The sequence below is a fragment of the Apodemus sylvaticus genome, chromosome 3 (genome assembly GCF_947179515.1).
Source record: "Apodemus sylvaticus chromosome 3, mApoSyl1.1, whole genome shotgun sequence".
In the NCBI taxonomy this organism is placed as follows: domain Eukaryota; kingdom Metazoa; phylum Chordata; class Mammalia; order Rodentia; family Muridae; genus Apodemus; species Apodemus sylvaticus.
This window is the reverse complement of record NC_067474.1, coordinates 55,304,964-55,319,514: the sequence shown is the minus strand read 5'-3', so window position 1 is coordinate 55,319,514 and position 14,551 is coordinate 55,304,964. Positions and strand designations below refer to the sequence as shown.

The 14,551-nt window shown below is 51.5% G+C and overlaps 1 protein-coding gene across 1 annotated transcript in view; it reads left to right on the top strand.

Moving 5' to 3' along the window:
- The window catches only part of Aqp7 (aquaporin 7), a 12,766-nt gene extending 1,057 nt beyond the window's left edge, over positions 1 to 11,709 (top strand). Inside the window, exons 2-7 of the mRNA XM_052176263.1 lie at positions 1,697 to 1,814; positions 8,940 to 9,063; positions 9,469 to 9,606; positions 9,874 to 9,992; positions 10,231 to 10,448; positions 10,740 to 11,709. Of these exons, the coding sequence (XP_052032223.1) occupies positions 1,716 to 1,814; positions 8,940 to 9,063; positions 9,469 to 9,606; positions 9,874 to 9,992; positions 10,231 to 10,448; positions 10,740 to 10,950 (909 nt within the window). The 5' untranslated portion in view covers positions 1,697 to 1,715 and the 3' untranslated portion in view covers positions 10,951 to 11,709. The remainder of the gene's footprint in view (positions 1 to 1,696; positions 1,815 to 8,939; positions 9,064 to 9,468; positions 9,607 to 9,873; positions 9,993 to 10,230; positions 10,449 to 10,739) is intronic.
- The last annotated feature ends 2,842 nt before the right edge of the window (positions 11,710 to 14,551 follow it).

Genomic DNA, 14,551 nt, shown 5'->3' with positions numbered 1-14,551 from the left:
TCCCCAGCCCCCCCCCCCCAGGACAGCTGCTCACCTAGGCCCCTTTCCACCCACCCAGTCGCCCCTGCAGCCTAGCCCTCCCGTGTCTGAGTCCCCACAGCACAGCCGATATCAGGTTAAGGGATGCTCTGAAGATCAAGAGGAGGCTACAGGACTCGTGAACAGGTTCTGCCTGCCCTGTGTAAATGGCGACTAGCTGAACCAAATCCATCACCTTCTGACTCTTGGGTTCAGCCAGAGTCTGTACTTGTCAGGACTCGGATCTTTTGACCTCCTCAAGCCTCAAGCTTCGAGCCTTGCTCTCCCGGCTGGAGAGCGGAGCTGTCCTCAGTTGCTTTCTGTACACGCGCTCAGCCGCCCTCCAGTTCTTCCCTTTTCCGACGCTCTCTGCCCATATTTGGCCACGTGGCTACTCCTTCAGCCCCTGCACTCATTTCCAATGAGCCCCCCTCAGTACGGCTCCTGAGACTACTGTCCTTCCGGTCCCACTCCCTGCTCAGCCGGAGCCGCAGCCGCAGCCGCAGCAGCCGATGCATCATTCCTAGTTCCCTTCCTTGGTTTCTAGATCTCTGTAGTCCTCACTGCCCCCTCAGGCTAGCGTGCTTATTCCAACTCATTGCTGAGTGCCATGAGGTACAGGCGCTCGCCCTCTGTGCCCTCTCACTGGACTTAAAGACCCAGCGGCTCCTTCTGCATTGACGACATGGCTGTCCCGGCCATGTCTTCCTTCTTGGCTTTAGACCCACTTAAGACCAGCAACTCGGATGCCAGGTGGAAACAACCTTCTCCGCACCTCCCAGCCCCCCTCTTCTTCCTGTGGTCTCAACTCAGACAGGGTCCCCTTCTCCTCCACCCCAGCCGGAAGCCAAGGGTAAAGTCCTTGGTGCTCCCGCTCCGTCACGTCACGGCTGACATCTAGGTACTGATGCCTTACATATCTAGACTCTGTCTCTCCCCACTTCCCCAAGGCCCACCTAAGCCACGCCTGTCCCGTTCCTCTTCATCCTTGAGACTCAACACCTTCCCCAGCCGCCGGCCCTGCACCTCCTAACAGACACTGGTACCTGTTTGTCAAGTGTCAGGCTTCCTTAGGAAGCCTTGGTGTCAACCTGGTTAAGAGCAAGAAATGGATTGCCCGGTTCTCAGTTATTCAGTCAGTGATCACACACATCTCTGGGCCTGGCACTGAGGGGACTGGGAAGTGAGACCGTCTCTCCTTTCTTCTCCATTGCGCACGTTCATCCATTCACTCCCAAGCATCTCCGAGCCGGCCTGGTTATAGAGCCCAGTGCATTTGCTGAATCCCTCCCATCTTCTGAAGAACCTAGTATTTGTTTTCAGGCTTCTGTGCTGTTGCCAAACCTCATGGACAGAGTTCCCCACTGTTCCTAAACCCCAGCTCTTTGGAGAGAGACACAACTGAGCCCCTCCCCCCTGCGAAGCGGCCGCCTTGGCACAACCCTCCTACCTGTTCAGTGCCGGGCAGAAGGAAGAGGCCTAGCTGGGCCATCGTGCCTGCCATGTCCCTACGCTCTTGGGTGTCTCCATCCCAGCTCCCTTACCGCCCTGGGCAGGAGAAGGTACAAGGGGAGAGGCGACTGGGTTACCCATTAACTCAGCGGTGAGTTGAAGGGCCGATGGGCAGGAGGCAGACTTGAATCTCCTTTCTGTTTGTTGGTTTGGTCTGCTGCTTCAGGTCTACCCACAACTCCACAATGGCCCCCGGGTCTGTGCTCGAGACCATTCGATCAGTGCTACAGAGGACTATGGTGCGAGAGTTCCTGGCAGAGTTCCTGAGTACCTATGTCATGATGGTGAGTGGGTGGGGGGGCCTTGGGTGGGTGGGTGGGTGGGGGCACAGAGCCCCTCCCTACTGTTGACCCCAGGGTCAAATCATTTCTTCCTCTGCCTCTGCTTTGGGGGCTGGGAAAGAAGAAGAGGAAGAGACCTTTCTCATCAGATGTTTTTGGGACAGAAAAAGGCTCACGTAGGCCAGGATAGAGAGGAGGCTGGTGGATGGGTGGGAAGAAAACCCGTACTGAGGAGACTGAAGAGCGAGGCTTGATGACTCCTGCCTATAATGTCAGTACTTGGGAGGCCTAAGGCTTCTTGGCTTCTTGGTTGAAGCCAGTTAGAGGCTAGCCTGCTGTACATAGCAAGTTCTAGGCTAGTCAGAGTTCTCCTGCAAGGAACTGTCTCAAAACAAAACAGCCGGGTGGTGGTGGCACACGCCTTTAATCTCAGCACCTGGAAGGCAGAGGCAGGCAGATTTCTGAGTTTGAGGCCAGCCTGGTCTACAGAGTGAGTTCCAGGACAGCCAGGGCTACACAGAGAAACCCTGTCTCGGAAAAACCAATACAATGACTTAACCAACCAAACCAAAAGGAAGCGATGTGAGACCTGGGCTAGAAGATGCCCACCTGTGAGGCTGAGGCAGGGAGGGGCACGGAGAGTCTGGGGCCTTTGTCTGTCTTGTTGTTCCGTAGCAAGTTCAAGACCAGTAGTGCTGTGCTACATCAGGAGAGGTGGGGAGACCGCTGAGAACTGATCTGAGGGAGATGGGTAGGCTGTCAAGTGGGAAAGAAGGGAAGGGTAGAGGGCTCAGCAGGTAAAGGTGCTCGGTGCGCAACTCCACTCCGATGAGCAGTCAGTCCCTGGAGCTAAGGTAAGGCTGGAGGAGAACACTACCTCCGTAAAGCTGATCTCTGATACACACACACACACACACACACACACACACACACACACGCCTGGGGGGGGCATGAGCACCCCACTCCCATCAGTCACACTGTGCACGCTTTTGAAGAAGTAGTAAAATGCTACGGTCATGTTTAGATTTTAGAAGGTAGCTGTGGACAGGAGCTCTCCATCAGGCTGTTGTTACTGGGGAGGTTGGAGACTGGGGGATGATGGAGCCAGGGATGGGCAAGAAGACAGATGCTTCAAGAACTGTAGATGCATCAGGGAGACTTTGCAGCCACAGATGAGGGTAAGCTCTGAGGGTCCATTCTGGAGCGCAGTGTCAGGACAGGCTCAGAGGTGAAGCTAATGTGGATGAGATGGCATTGGAGGGACCTAGGGAACGGTTAAACAGGGGGCGCTGGTGCTCGAGGAGGCTTGGGCTGGAACCAAAGAGGTAAAGTTCACTATGAGGGTGGTTATAAAAATTGTTCAGAATTAATGACGTGGGAGGGACTCTGGACATCTAGGCTTTGTCCCTAATCCTGACTGTCAACAGCTGGCTAGAGCAGGTCACTCCCTGGGTCCGAGCCTGGTTTCCCAGTGTCCTGGTGTGTGGAATCCCAGCGTCTGGGCTCGGGAGTTGGGTCTGTGTTCTGGTTCAGGTGTATAATGGCCCATGGGCATTCTAACAGTCTAGGTTAGGGACTCTGTTGGCAAATGTGAACACGAGCTTCAGGCTGCAGACTTACATGAAGGAGGTCACGCACCAGCCACATGTACACATATGTTGCACACATGTATGCTTAGCTCCTTGTTATTATTAATTTTTAAAAATATTTTATTTTTAGCTTTACAAATGTGTGTGGGTATTTGTAATGCCAGGGCAGGTGTCTCTGGAGACCAGAAGAGAGGGTTGGATCTCTTGATCTCGTGCGAGCTGTCTCATGTGGGTGCTGGGAATTGAACCTGGGTCCTCCAGAAGAGCAACCAGTGTTCTTAAGCTCTGAGACATATCTCCAGCCTATTTTTGTTTTGTTTTGTTTTGTTTGAGACAGAGTTTTACTGTATGGGCTTGGCTGTCCTGGAACTCACTCTGTAGACCATGCTGGCCTCAGACTCACAGAGATCCACCTGCCTCTGCCTCCTAAGTGCTGGGACTAAAGGCGTGCGCCACCACCACCTAGCTGGCTTTTTTAAAATTAAGATAAAATTTAAAACTTGCATGTGTGCATGCATGCATGCGTGTGTGTGTGTGTGTGTGTGTGTGTGTGTGTACATGTGCACATGCATGTCGCTAGGGTCTTTATTTTGACAGGCACCCTACCTATTCTTTCTCTCGGCATCCCTCACCTGCATCCTTAGTGTCTCTGCCTCTGAGCTGTGGGGAGGACAGCCTGATCCTCCTCAACTCAGAGCAAAGTAATTCATTTATGACAAGGCATTCCAGTCCTGTGAGGGCTGTTAAACCTTGGAATGTAGGAGGCCGGAGGTGCGCCCTGAAGATGGAGGGGAAGCGGGAACTTCGCACACGGTGGGTGCGGCACTGCCTAACTTGGAGTTTTGGTTTTCTTTTCTGGTGGTGCTGGGGATCAAAGCGGAGTGATGCCCCGGTCTCTCCTTTTGAATGTTTTCATTACTTTTTTCTTTGTGTAGACACAAGTTTACTACAGTGTGAGTTGAGAGGCCAGATGACAGCTCACGGGAGTTGGGGGGTGGGTTGTGTCCTTCCTCTACGCGGGTCTGGGGGATTGAACTCCAGTTGCCAGGGTTGGCAGCCAGTGCCAGTCTGCTAAGTCATCTCTTTCTCTGTGTAATAGCCTATCCTGGACTTACTATGTAGACCAGGCTGGCCTGTAACTCACAAAAATCTGCCTGCCTCTGCCACCTTAGTGCTGGGATTAAAGGTATGTGCCACTACACCTGACATTTTTTCTTTAAAAATTTTATCTATCCATCCATCTATCTATCTATCTATCTATCTATCTATCTATCTATCTATCTGTCTGTCTGTCTGTCTGTCTGTCTGTCTGTCTATCTATCTATCTATCTATCTATCTATCTATCTATCTATCTATCTATCTATCTAAAACAGTGTTGTGAGAAATATTAAACCATCATGTTCCCACGTTTGTGCCGCCAGCTCTCTGCCCCAGCGGCCTGTCTGGCCATGCACTGGCGGGCAATGGCTGGCCTTTTTTATTTTGTGGAGACTCTGACTCTGAACTCCACAGTCTCTCCAGCCAGCACTGGAGGGTCACCACCATACCAACCCTGTGCCTCAAATCCTCCACAGCCTTTGTGGAGCCCCTCAGGCAAACCCACACAAACTTAGTTCAGAAACTATAGCAACTCAATCGCTGGGTGCAACCACTAAAACCCTAATCTTGTAAGCCTTACTAAATCTAAATCCTCCAGTGTCAATCCCTGATGGATCCGCCATTGAAACCGGGAGACAGAGACAGTCATAGCTACATCTGGTCTTCAAACTATCCCCATCCAAACAGACCTCTCTCCTGCTTTCTCTCTTCCTCTCTCCAACCAGGAAGTCCTGCCTACTGACTCATTCCTCGTTCCCAGCCCTGCCCAGGAAAGTGGAATTTGCATCAAAACACAAGCAACCCCAGGACTAGCACAATGAAACAGGATATTTGGAAGTAGCCTCAATAACTTCAATTTTGAGCTCCTTCTGCCCCAGCCTCTTGATTAAGCCAGGATTAAGAGTATATACCACCACGCTAGGCTTCCTTCCTTTTATTTTGATTATTTTTGAGCACCTACTGCATACCAAGCAAATCTTTACAATGGTCAAATCTTTACAGACCCAAATCTTTATAATGGCCTGTAAAATAGGCACTAAATTATTATTCATTTAGTCAAGGTCTCTATATAGCCAGGCTGTTTTGAAATTCACTTTGTAGACTAAGCTAGCCTTGAACTCACAGAGGTCCTCCTGCCTCTGCCTCCTGCATGCCGGGCCTAAGGATGTGTGCCATCACACCAGGTCTGAGACGGGTACTAGTATCACCCCCATTTTACAGATGGGGGAAATGGTGGGCCCTATGAGAACAAATCACCTGCCCAAGCCTAAATGGAATCCGGGCCAGGCCAATCTGCCTTGGCCATCCCGCATGCCTTAGACACGGCAGGCTTGCTAGGATCCTGGCTGGTCAGCTCTCTCCATAAGGCGACTTGCTTGACTTGCTTTCGGTTCTTGGGTACTTCCAGAGCACGGGGCTTCAGGTCCCATCTGTGCAGTGGGAGCGGCAGCCTCTGCTCCGCTCATTCCCTGGCAGGGTTTAGAATCAATGCCCGTGAAAAGAGCTGGGCGAGGCTGGGCCTCGGCGGACAGTGTGCGGTGGCTGCTCTTACTCTCAGTTGGCAGTCCTGTGCCGGGAGGTGGGAGCTGTGTGGTTGTAGGAAGTTCAGTAAATCACTAGGGGAACAGTTCTGCCAAAAAAGGCTACTGTGACCTTGGGCCCTACATACTGTGCCTGGACGAGGTCCGTTGTTCTCGGAGCTGGTTTCCTGGCTGTTGCTGGGACTTTGGTGGGCTGGGCCACATTCACTTCCTCAGGGAGAGGAAGGTCTGGAGCCACCATGGCCCTGGAGACCCGGCTCTGCATGTGAGCCACCACAGGGCAAGGGCCCCAGTCTGTATAAGGGCGTCGCTGCATCTGGTCCAGCTGTCTGTTGTCATGGAGAGTGGAGAGAAGGGCCAGTGTTCCCAGACAGTCTCATTTCTCAAGAGCAGCTGAAACTTCCAAAATTAGCTACCCCAACACAACCCGAGTGCTGGATGGGTCAGGGCAGCATGCATTGCCAGTTGGCAGGCCTGGCACAGGACCACACCGTGTGAAGCCTGGGCACACGTTCATCACCATTAACAAATGGCTTTGAAGCCAGGTGTGGTGGCACATACATGTAATCCCGGAACTCTAGAAACGGAGGCAGGAGGACTTGTGTCAGTGGTTTTGACTTTGGTGGGACAGAAGTTAGACCTTCTGTCTAAAGCTCCCCCATGCGTTCCCAGGCCTGTCAGCCCTGCCTGGTCTTCTTCCACAGCCGTCAGTTCCTGTCCTCTCAGGCTGCGTTTTCTCCCGGACTGCAAGTCCGGTCATCTCTGGGCTCTGCCGCACCTGCCCTGGGCTCCTGCAGGTTCCAGGGAGGCCTGTTCAACTGCCTTTCTCTGCAGAGCATTAGGTTTCCATGAAGACAGGGGTGCAGTGTGTGTGCTCTGAGCCATAAGCCTTTTGATTTTTGGATAAGGTCTTGCCATGTCTTCCAGGCGAGCCTCGACACTGGGATTACGGGCATGTGCTACCTTACCTGGCCGGCTTGCTTGTTTTCTTCTGTTTTTCACACGTGCTGTGTGCATGCATGTAGAGGCCCAAGATCAATGTTGCAACTCATCCCTTCCATCTTCCTCGTTCAGACAGCATCTCTCAGTCAAACCTACAGTTTGCTGATGTGGCTACCCTTTCTGGCCAGATCACTCTAGGGATACTCCCTGTCTTTGCCTTCTGAGGTTGGCTTTACTGGTGGGCCAGCACACCCTTCAGCCTGTAATTGGGTTTCGGTGGATTTGAACTCAGATCCTCACACTTGCCTGGTGCGTGTTTTAACTCCTTAGCTCCCTCCCCTCTTTTTTAGAGACAAGGTCTCACTGTACGTATAGCCCTGGCCCCTGGTCGGCCTGGAATGTACTATGCAGAACACACAATGCCTTGAACTGACTCCTCTGCCTCTGGAGTGCTGGGACCACAGTGTGCGTCACTACGCTAAGGCTGGTTCTTCCCAACTGTGCCCACCACTAAAAGCTGTCTGTCTGAGCTCCTGCTCACTAGAGGAAGTTATGGGGGCTTCGTGCAGCTCCTCACTTCCTACCTGTTACCTGCACATCGACCTGTCTCCTTCAGCCTGCGCAGATGCCCTCCCTCTAGTCCCCACACCTCACACCTACTCGCCCAGGCACTTGCTCTCTCTCTCTCTCTTTCTCTCTCTCTCTCTCAGCCCACCTAAGTCTCTCAACCCCAAACAACTCAAACATGTCAGCAATCTATACAAGTTCCTTCGATTCCTTTTATCTGGTGGGGCTGTGCTCACTGGCAGAGGACTTTCTTTTGTGAATGAGGGCCTGGATTCCACCCTTAGTACATCAAGCAAGAAGAATCCAACAACACGGTCCCTCCAAATCATCTTTGCTGGACAAAGTGGTGCGTGCCTGAGGCAGATGGAGAAGTTGAGTTTAGGTGCTTGAAGCTGTTGTGGGTAATATAGTGATACATTGTCTCCAAAAGCCAAAGTGAAACAAAAACCTCCATCTTTTCCTTTCTACCATTTGCTTCTCTGTCTCTGGGACTCCTCCACCGCCTCCAAGGCCCAACCACCCGGCAGGCACTCAATCCATGTGACTTTTGGAGTGTCACGCCCAAAGGAATGCTAGTTAGACCTTTATACATGTGAGTCAGGCTGCCAAGCGGAGCTGACTGTGCCCTTCTTGGGATGCCAACTCTCCCTGGTGTTTATGACATTTTATTTTTTGTTTCTGATTTTTTTTTTTCTGACAGGGCTTCTCAGTATAGCCCTGGCTGTCCTGGAACTCACTCTGTAGACCAGGTTGGCCTCGAACTCAGAGATCCACCTGCCTCTGTTCTGAGTGCTGGGATTAAAGAGGTGTGTCACCAGCGCCCAGCTGTGTTTATGACATTCTTTCATTTCAATATATGCTCCAGCTTGATTCTGATACCCACCCTGAGTCCCACACAGGTTCAGCGCTGTGCCAGGCCCTGGGGTCCCCATCCCTCGACAGAGTTGGTTCTAGCTCTTTGTTGTTGTTGTTGTTTGCTTTTTGTTTGTTTGTTTTTTGAGAGGTTCTAGCTCTCATATCCACAATTCTTTCATTTTTTTCTATCTCAAACAAAGCTGTTACAAGAGAAATATAATGAGTCAGAAATATAATTTAATATTTTGTAGTAGCCACATTAAAAAGGGCAAACGGAACAGGTGGAACCATTTTGAATCACTATTGTATTTTTTTTTTTTTTTAGATTTTGGTTTTTTCAAGACAGGGTTTCTCTGTGTAGCCCTGGCTGTCCCGGAACTCACTCTGTAGACCAGACTGGCCTCAAACTCAGAAATCCGCCTGCCTCTGCCTCCGAAGTGCTGGGATTACAGGCGTGCGCCACAACGCTGGGCTAGAGTGTTCTTCTGATGGAGGGCTTTGGGCTGGCCACTCCCTCAGAAGGTCTCCCTTACAGGTGTTTGGCCTTGGTTCCGTGGCTCATATGGTTCTTGGAGAAAAGCTTGGCAGCTATCTCGGTGTCAACTTGGGCTTTGGCTTTGGAGTGACCATGGGAATACACGTGGCAGGCGGCATCTCTGGTGAGTGAGTCCATATTGGCCTTACAGGCAAGGCCAGGTCTTCCCTGAGGTGGTTTCTCCCTCCTTCAATACCTTCCCTGGCACAACTAGAGAGTCACCTTTAGGTGACTCAGAGGGAGGAGAAGCTCTGTGACACCCTGGCCTCTGCCCGTGTCTTCCCAGACTCTTCATGGACCCTTTGACTCACTGTCTTTACTAGCTGGGTTATCTTAGGCAAAAGATTAAGCTTCTCCTCCTGCACTTGTCTTATGGTAGAGATGGAGATGGGAATGCTGTGTGTGGTCTTTTAAGGGTTAAAGGAGGGAGTTCTTGTCACAGAGGACACCCATAAACTCCTATTCGCTGTTGCAAGTGCTGTCATTCTGTCGCTCATTTCTTTTCTTCTGTCCCCCACCGCACCCACAGGGGCCCACATGAACGCCGCGGTAACTTTCACCAATTGTGCACTAGGCAGAATGGCCTGGAAGAAGTTTCCTGTGTATGTGCTGGGTCAGTTCCTGGGCTCCTTCTCGGCTGCAGCCACCACCTACTTAATTTTCTACGGTGAGCGTTCTTCCTGGATTGCCTCCCTCCAGCCTCCTTTTCTGAAGCATGACTGGACTCCATCTTGGTATCCTGTTCTGGAAGAAAAAGAAAAAAGAAAAAAAAAAAAGCAAGCAAACAAACAAAACCACCCTCGTCTAAAACCACCCTCGTCTAAAACCCCCAAACCCTATCAGAGTAAAGCCCTTGAAATATTCCCACCCACGCATGCTGCAACCTCCTTCTAGGGATCCCAGTGGGGGATTAGCTCAATCTTTGTCTCCACAGGTGCCATTAACCACTTTGCAGGCGGAAACCTGTTGGTGACAGGTTCCAAGTCCACTGCAAACATTTTTGCCACCTATCTTCCTGAACACATGACGCTGTGGCGGGGCTTCCTGGATGAGGTCAGTGAAGTGACCAGGGCATTCCCACCTTACCTCAGGTTAGCCACCAGGGCATTCCCACCTTACGTCAGGTTAGCCACCAGGGCATTCCCACCTCAAGTCCCGTGTGAGAAAGAGAGCAGAGGGCTTCTGCAAGGGATCGTACCAAGCAAGACACATCTCTGCCACTGCAGATTTGGGGTCCTGCTGGGCGCCTGTGACTTGTCCCCAGTGGGTTGCTCTGGCCTTTACTCCCCAGGCATTCGTGACTGGAATGCTCCAACTGTGTATCTTCGCCATCACGGACAAGAAGAACAGTCCAGCACTTCAAGGGACCGAGCCCCTCGTGATAGGCATCCTTGTTGCCGCTCTCGGGATTTCCCTAGGCATGAACTCAGGCTATGCAATCAACCCATCCCGTGACCTGCCTCCCCGCTTCTTCACATTCATTGCTGGATGGGGCAAACAAGTGTTCAGGTACAAGCCCCATTCCCGTGAGCTTGCTGGGGGGTCCCTGCATGCAGAGGCATGAACTGTTATGGTGCACAGAGAGGGTCTTAGGAAGTCTCCAGGTGGTCCGGGAGGAGGATGGGTCCAACGATCTCCAGATGCAGATCCTGATATCGGACGTCAACCGTGTCCCTGGATCAGGCTAAGGACAGGAGTCCCTTAGGGTAGATGGTCTGTCTCCCTATGTTGTTCTGAGTTGGATACACGTGGCATCCTGAGCACGGTGTCCTTAGCACGTCTCCTTCTTTTTGTCTGCAGAGCTGGGAACAACTGGTGGTGGGTGCCGGTAGTGGCACCCCTTCTGGGCTCCTACCTAGGCGGCATTGTATACCTGTGCTTAATTCACCCCGGCGTGCCACAGGTTCCTCAAAGACTGGAGAATTACACAGCAAGAAACCAGAAGATGACTGCATCACCCAACGATGGTTCTGCGCCCATAAGTGGTTCTGTGCCTCTAGAGCGCTTCTAAGTAGAGCTTATGTGTGACCACAGCCCTACTGCAATAAAGCACACCTCACACCCGTGGCACCCACTCCTAGGGACCTCCTGCACCCGGACTCCCTCCTAGGTTCTTCTGGGAGCTTCTGAGTTATTCTAGCCTGGTACTTGTTATGTAGAGCAGGCTGGCCTTGAACTTGTGGTGATCTTCCTGCCTCTTTCTTCTGAGTGTTGGGGATACGGGCATTTACCACCCTGCCTGGCAGATTCTAGGGTCCTTCTGGGCTCTTAATACTAGAGCATAAGGTCAAAAGACTCCCATCTTTCTCCAGCTCTAGGAGGTGGGGTCTCAAGGGGGGAATATCTACTTTGGGGGCTCAGGGTGAGTGATATAAAGGACATCAGACAGACTGGAGGACTTTCATGTGTCAGTGTGTGTGCTGGGGGAACAGTGAGAGAAAGACCAGATGGGGGACCAGAAGTCGAGGCTAAGAGTTTACATCAGAATTTCTCAACTTTTGTTTTTTTTTTGGTCAGTGCCTTCCTCAGTGGCTTTTTAGGTCTCCACCCATGTTTTCCTTAAAACAGGGTATTACGTAGTCCAGGCTAGCCTTGACTGGAATTCTATTTAACCAAGTCTAGCCATGAACTCTCGATCCTCTGGTCTCCACCTCCCGAGTTCTGGGACTGCAAGTGTGTACAGCCATTCCCAATTTATTATGTGGCGCTGGGGAGCAAACCCAGGGCCTTGTGCATGCTGGGTAATATCTATAACTAACTTAAATCCCCGACTCCCCAGTTCCAATTTTTCTTAATTAAAAAATTTAATACCACATATTGTGTCTGTGTCTTCCATCTGTGATACATATATGTGTATACATATGTATATATTTCTTCTTTATTTTTCTTCCTTTTCTTCCTCCTGCTTCTCCTCTTCCTCTGACAGGCTCTCACCATTACTCTGACTGCCCTAGAACTCTGCTATGTAGATCAGGCTAGCCTGAAACTCATAGATACATCCACATCTGCCTTTTGAGTATTGGAGTTAAAGGCCTGCACCACCAACCATACTTGGTTGAAAAATGTTTGAAACCCATTGCCAGAATCAGTTTTTATTTTCTCAGTATTGCTTGTTATGGAGGGAAAGCTTTTTAAGGCCTTGGCATCTAATTTCCTCCTTCCTGCTGCTTGGAGGAATTGACTCTAGAGTTGGGAAGGAAGAAGCAGGCAGGCAAATCTTTCAAACAGGTTAAGTGACATGAAAAAGCCTCATGAGCCAGAGGGAGGCTTGGAGGACTGCAGTGTGTGCACGTGTGTGCGTGTCTGTGTACGCATGTGTGCCTATGCGTGCTGTGTGCATGTGCACATGTATTCATGTGTGTGTGTGCATGTGTGCCCATGTGTGCTTGTGTGTGTGTGCACATGTGTATTCATGTGTTTGTGTGTGTATGTGTGTGGTGGGGAGGGGATAGATCCCTGCAGGGAAGGACCTAAGCAATAGGGAGAGGGATACCCCAAGGGTTCTGGGATCAGAGGGAGATCACAGATTGTCTTGTGGGTCAGAGATTGATTTCCAGCAGTGCAGACAGAGCAATGTGGTGTACAGTGTCCTTTACTAGAACCGAGAACCACACTACAGCCCGAGTTTATTGAGTCTTTCCCCCTATCCACTCCATGTAGGTGTCTTTACCTGCTAAGCCGTCACACTGGAAATAAGTTTTATGTTGTTATTTTGAGATTCATTCTCTTTCTGTACCCAAGGCTGGCCTCTAACTGTTAACCCTTCCGCTGGGATCCCGGGTCTGTGGAACCATGACTGGCTCCTGTAACAGCTTGTGCTCTCATGGCTCAGTGTCAGGTCACAAGAGTCTTGACTCCATCCACAGATCAGTCCTCTGGGTCCTCAGATGATACTGGTGAAAGTCTACACCGGGGCCGACACCACAGAGCTTCAGGGCTAGAGACACGAGGCAGTCCTCACTTGCTCGCTCACTCGCTCTCCTGGAGTTTATACTCATGTACAATCCATGGAGTGTGAGCGATGATGCTAAGAGGGGAGTGGGAAGATGCAGGGACGGAGGGTGAGCCCTGTGGATCCCTCGGGGAGAGCCTGCCAGGTTGAAGGTGAAGCCAGTGTATAGCCTATGCCTGAGAGGTTGGACGAGTTGCACGTTGCACCGCTGCAAAGGTGGTGAAGGGAGGGAAGGAGATGAGGTCAGAGAGGTGAGGCCCGGGAGCCTGAGGCCAGGCCCAGGGAAGAGTAGAGGACACGTCTGGGAAAGAAGTAAGGCTTTCCCTGGAGGAGAAAAGCCAGGACCCAGTGCAGGAAGGAAGGGAGCAGCCAGGATGGGTGGGGTGGGAGTGACAGCACACCTTCCCCTCCCGTTCTTCCTGTCGCAGCACACACCGGCTGCCTGCCGGCCTTGTTTTCCCGCCTAGACAATGAGCCTTGGATCTGCTGCTGCTCCGTGGTCTCCCAGATGACTTTTCCAGACCTGTGTTATGACCTCTCTCTCCATCCTGCCCCTGCTCCGGTTGACTGTGCTGTTGCGAAGGGGCAGAGAAGTGAGGCAGGGACAGCTGGCCCCATGCCAGGCCCCTCTCAGACACTGCAGGGGGTTTGGGTCCCAGCCTGGTGGCCCAGCTTTGGGGAGAGTCCCCTACTCCTTGTTTGTCCCGCCCTCCCACTCTCTCTAGGCTTAGCTTGGGGACACCGGCTGCACTGTGGTCTGGATGGTCTTCTTCCCACCAGACGGAGTCTTGCAGGCCGGGAAGTAGGAACAGCCACCTCATGCTGATGCCCTTTCTGTGAGGAGGCTGTGGCCACCCCATTGGTGTAACCTTCGACTCCACACCCACCCCTGCACTGACCTTGCAGTGGAAGGAGTAGGTTTTAGGGAGATTCCAGACGTCCCATATAATAAGGAATATGAAACACTTAAAAGCACAGGAAGCCACCATCCTGGATCTGAGTCTCCTGCTCTGCCCTCGCTAGCTGTATGACTTGAGGTAAAAGCTCCCACCTCACATTGCCAGTGCTGTGAAGACAGACAGGGCTTATGCCGGGCACACGACCTCCACTAGCTTTGTACTTTAAACTGTCAAATATACTATGTAACAAGAACAATTAAATAACACACACACACACACACACACACACACACACACACACACACACACACACGCACACACACACACAAACTTCTCATACCCTACCCCCCCCTCCAACAAGCCAGCTAGGCCTAGCTGCACAGAGCTTATATACAGTCCCAGCTACTCAAGAGACTGAATCAAGAGGATTGCTTAAAAGCCCAGGAGTTGAAGGCAGCAGGGCAACATAGAAACACATTGTTTCAAAAACAAAACAGCAAAACTCCCTCCTTGTCTGCTTCTGAAACCCTGGCACGTTGTTGGGAACTCCGCGAGCTTCAGTTTGCTTACTTGATTTTGCTTATTAAAATAAAGATGAGGCTCAGAGACAGGAGTTTCTGTTCTTCCTAGAGATAGGACAGGCTTGGTAGTGTCTGCAAGAACTCCTGCTTATCAGACCCCCAGCTTCAGCTAAAGGGACTGGGCGGAGCAAAGGCTCAGGGGTGTGAACCACAGGGAGAGCAGGGGACAAGGCCAGGAGT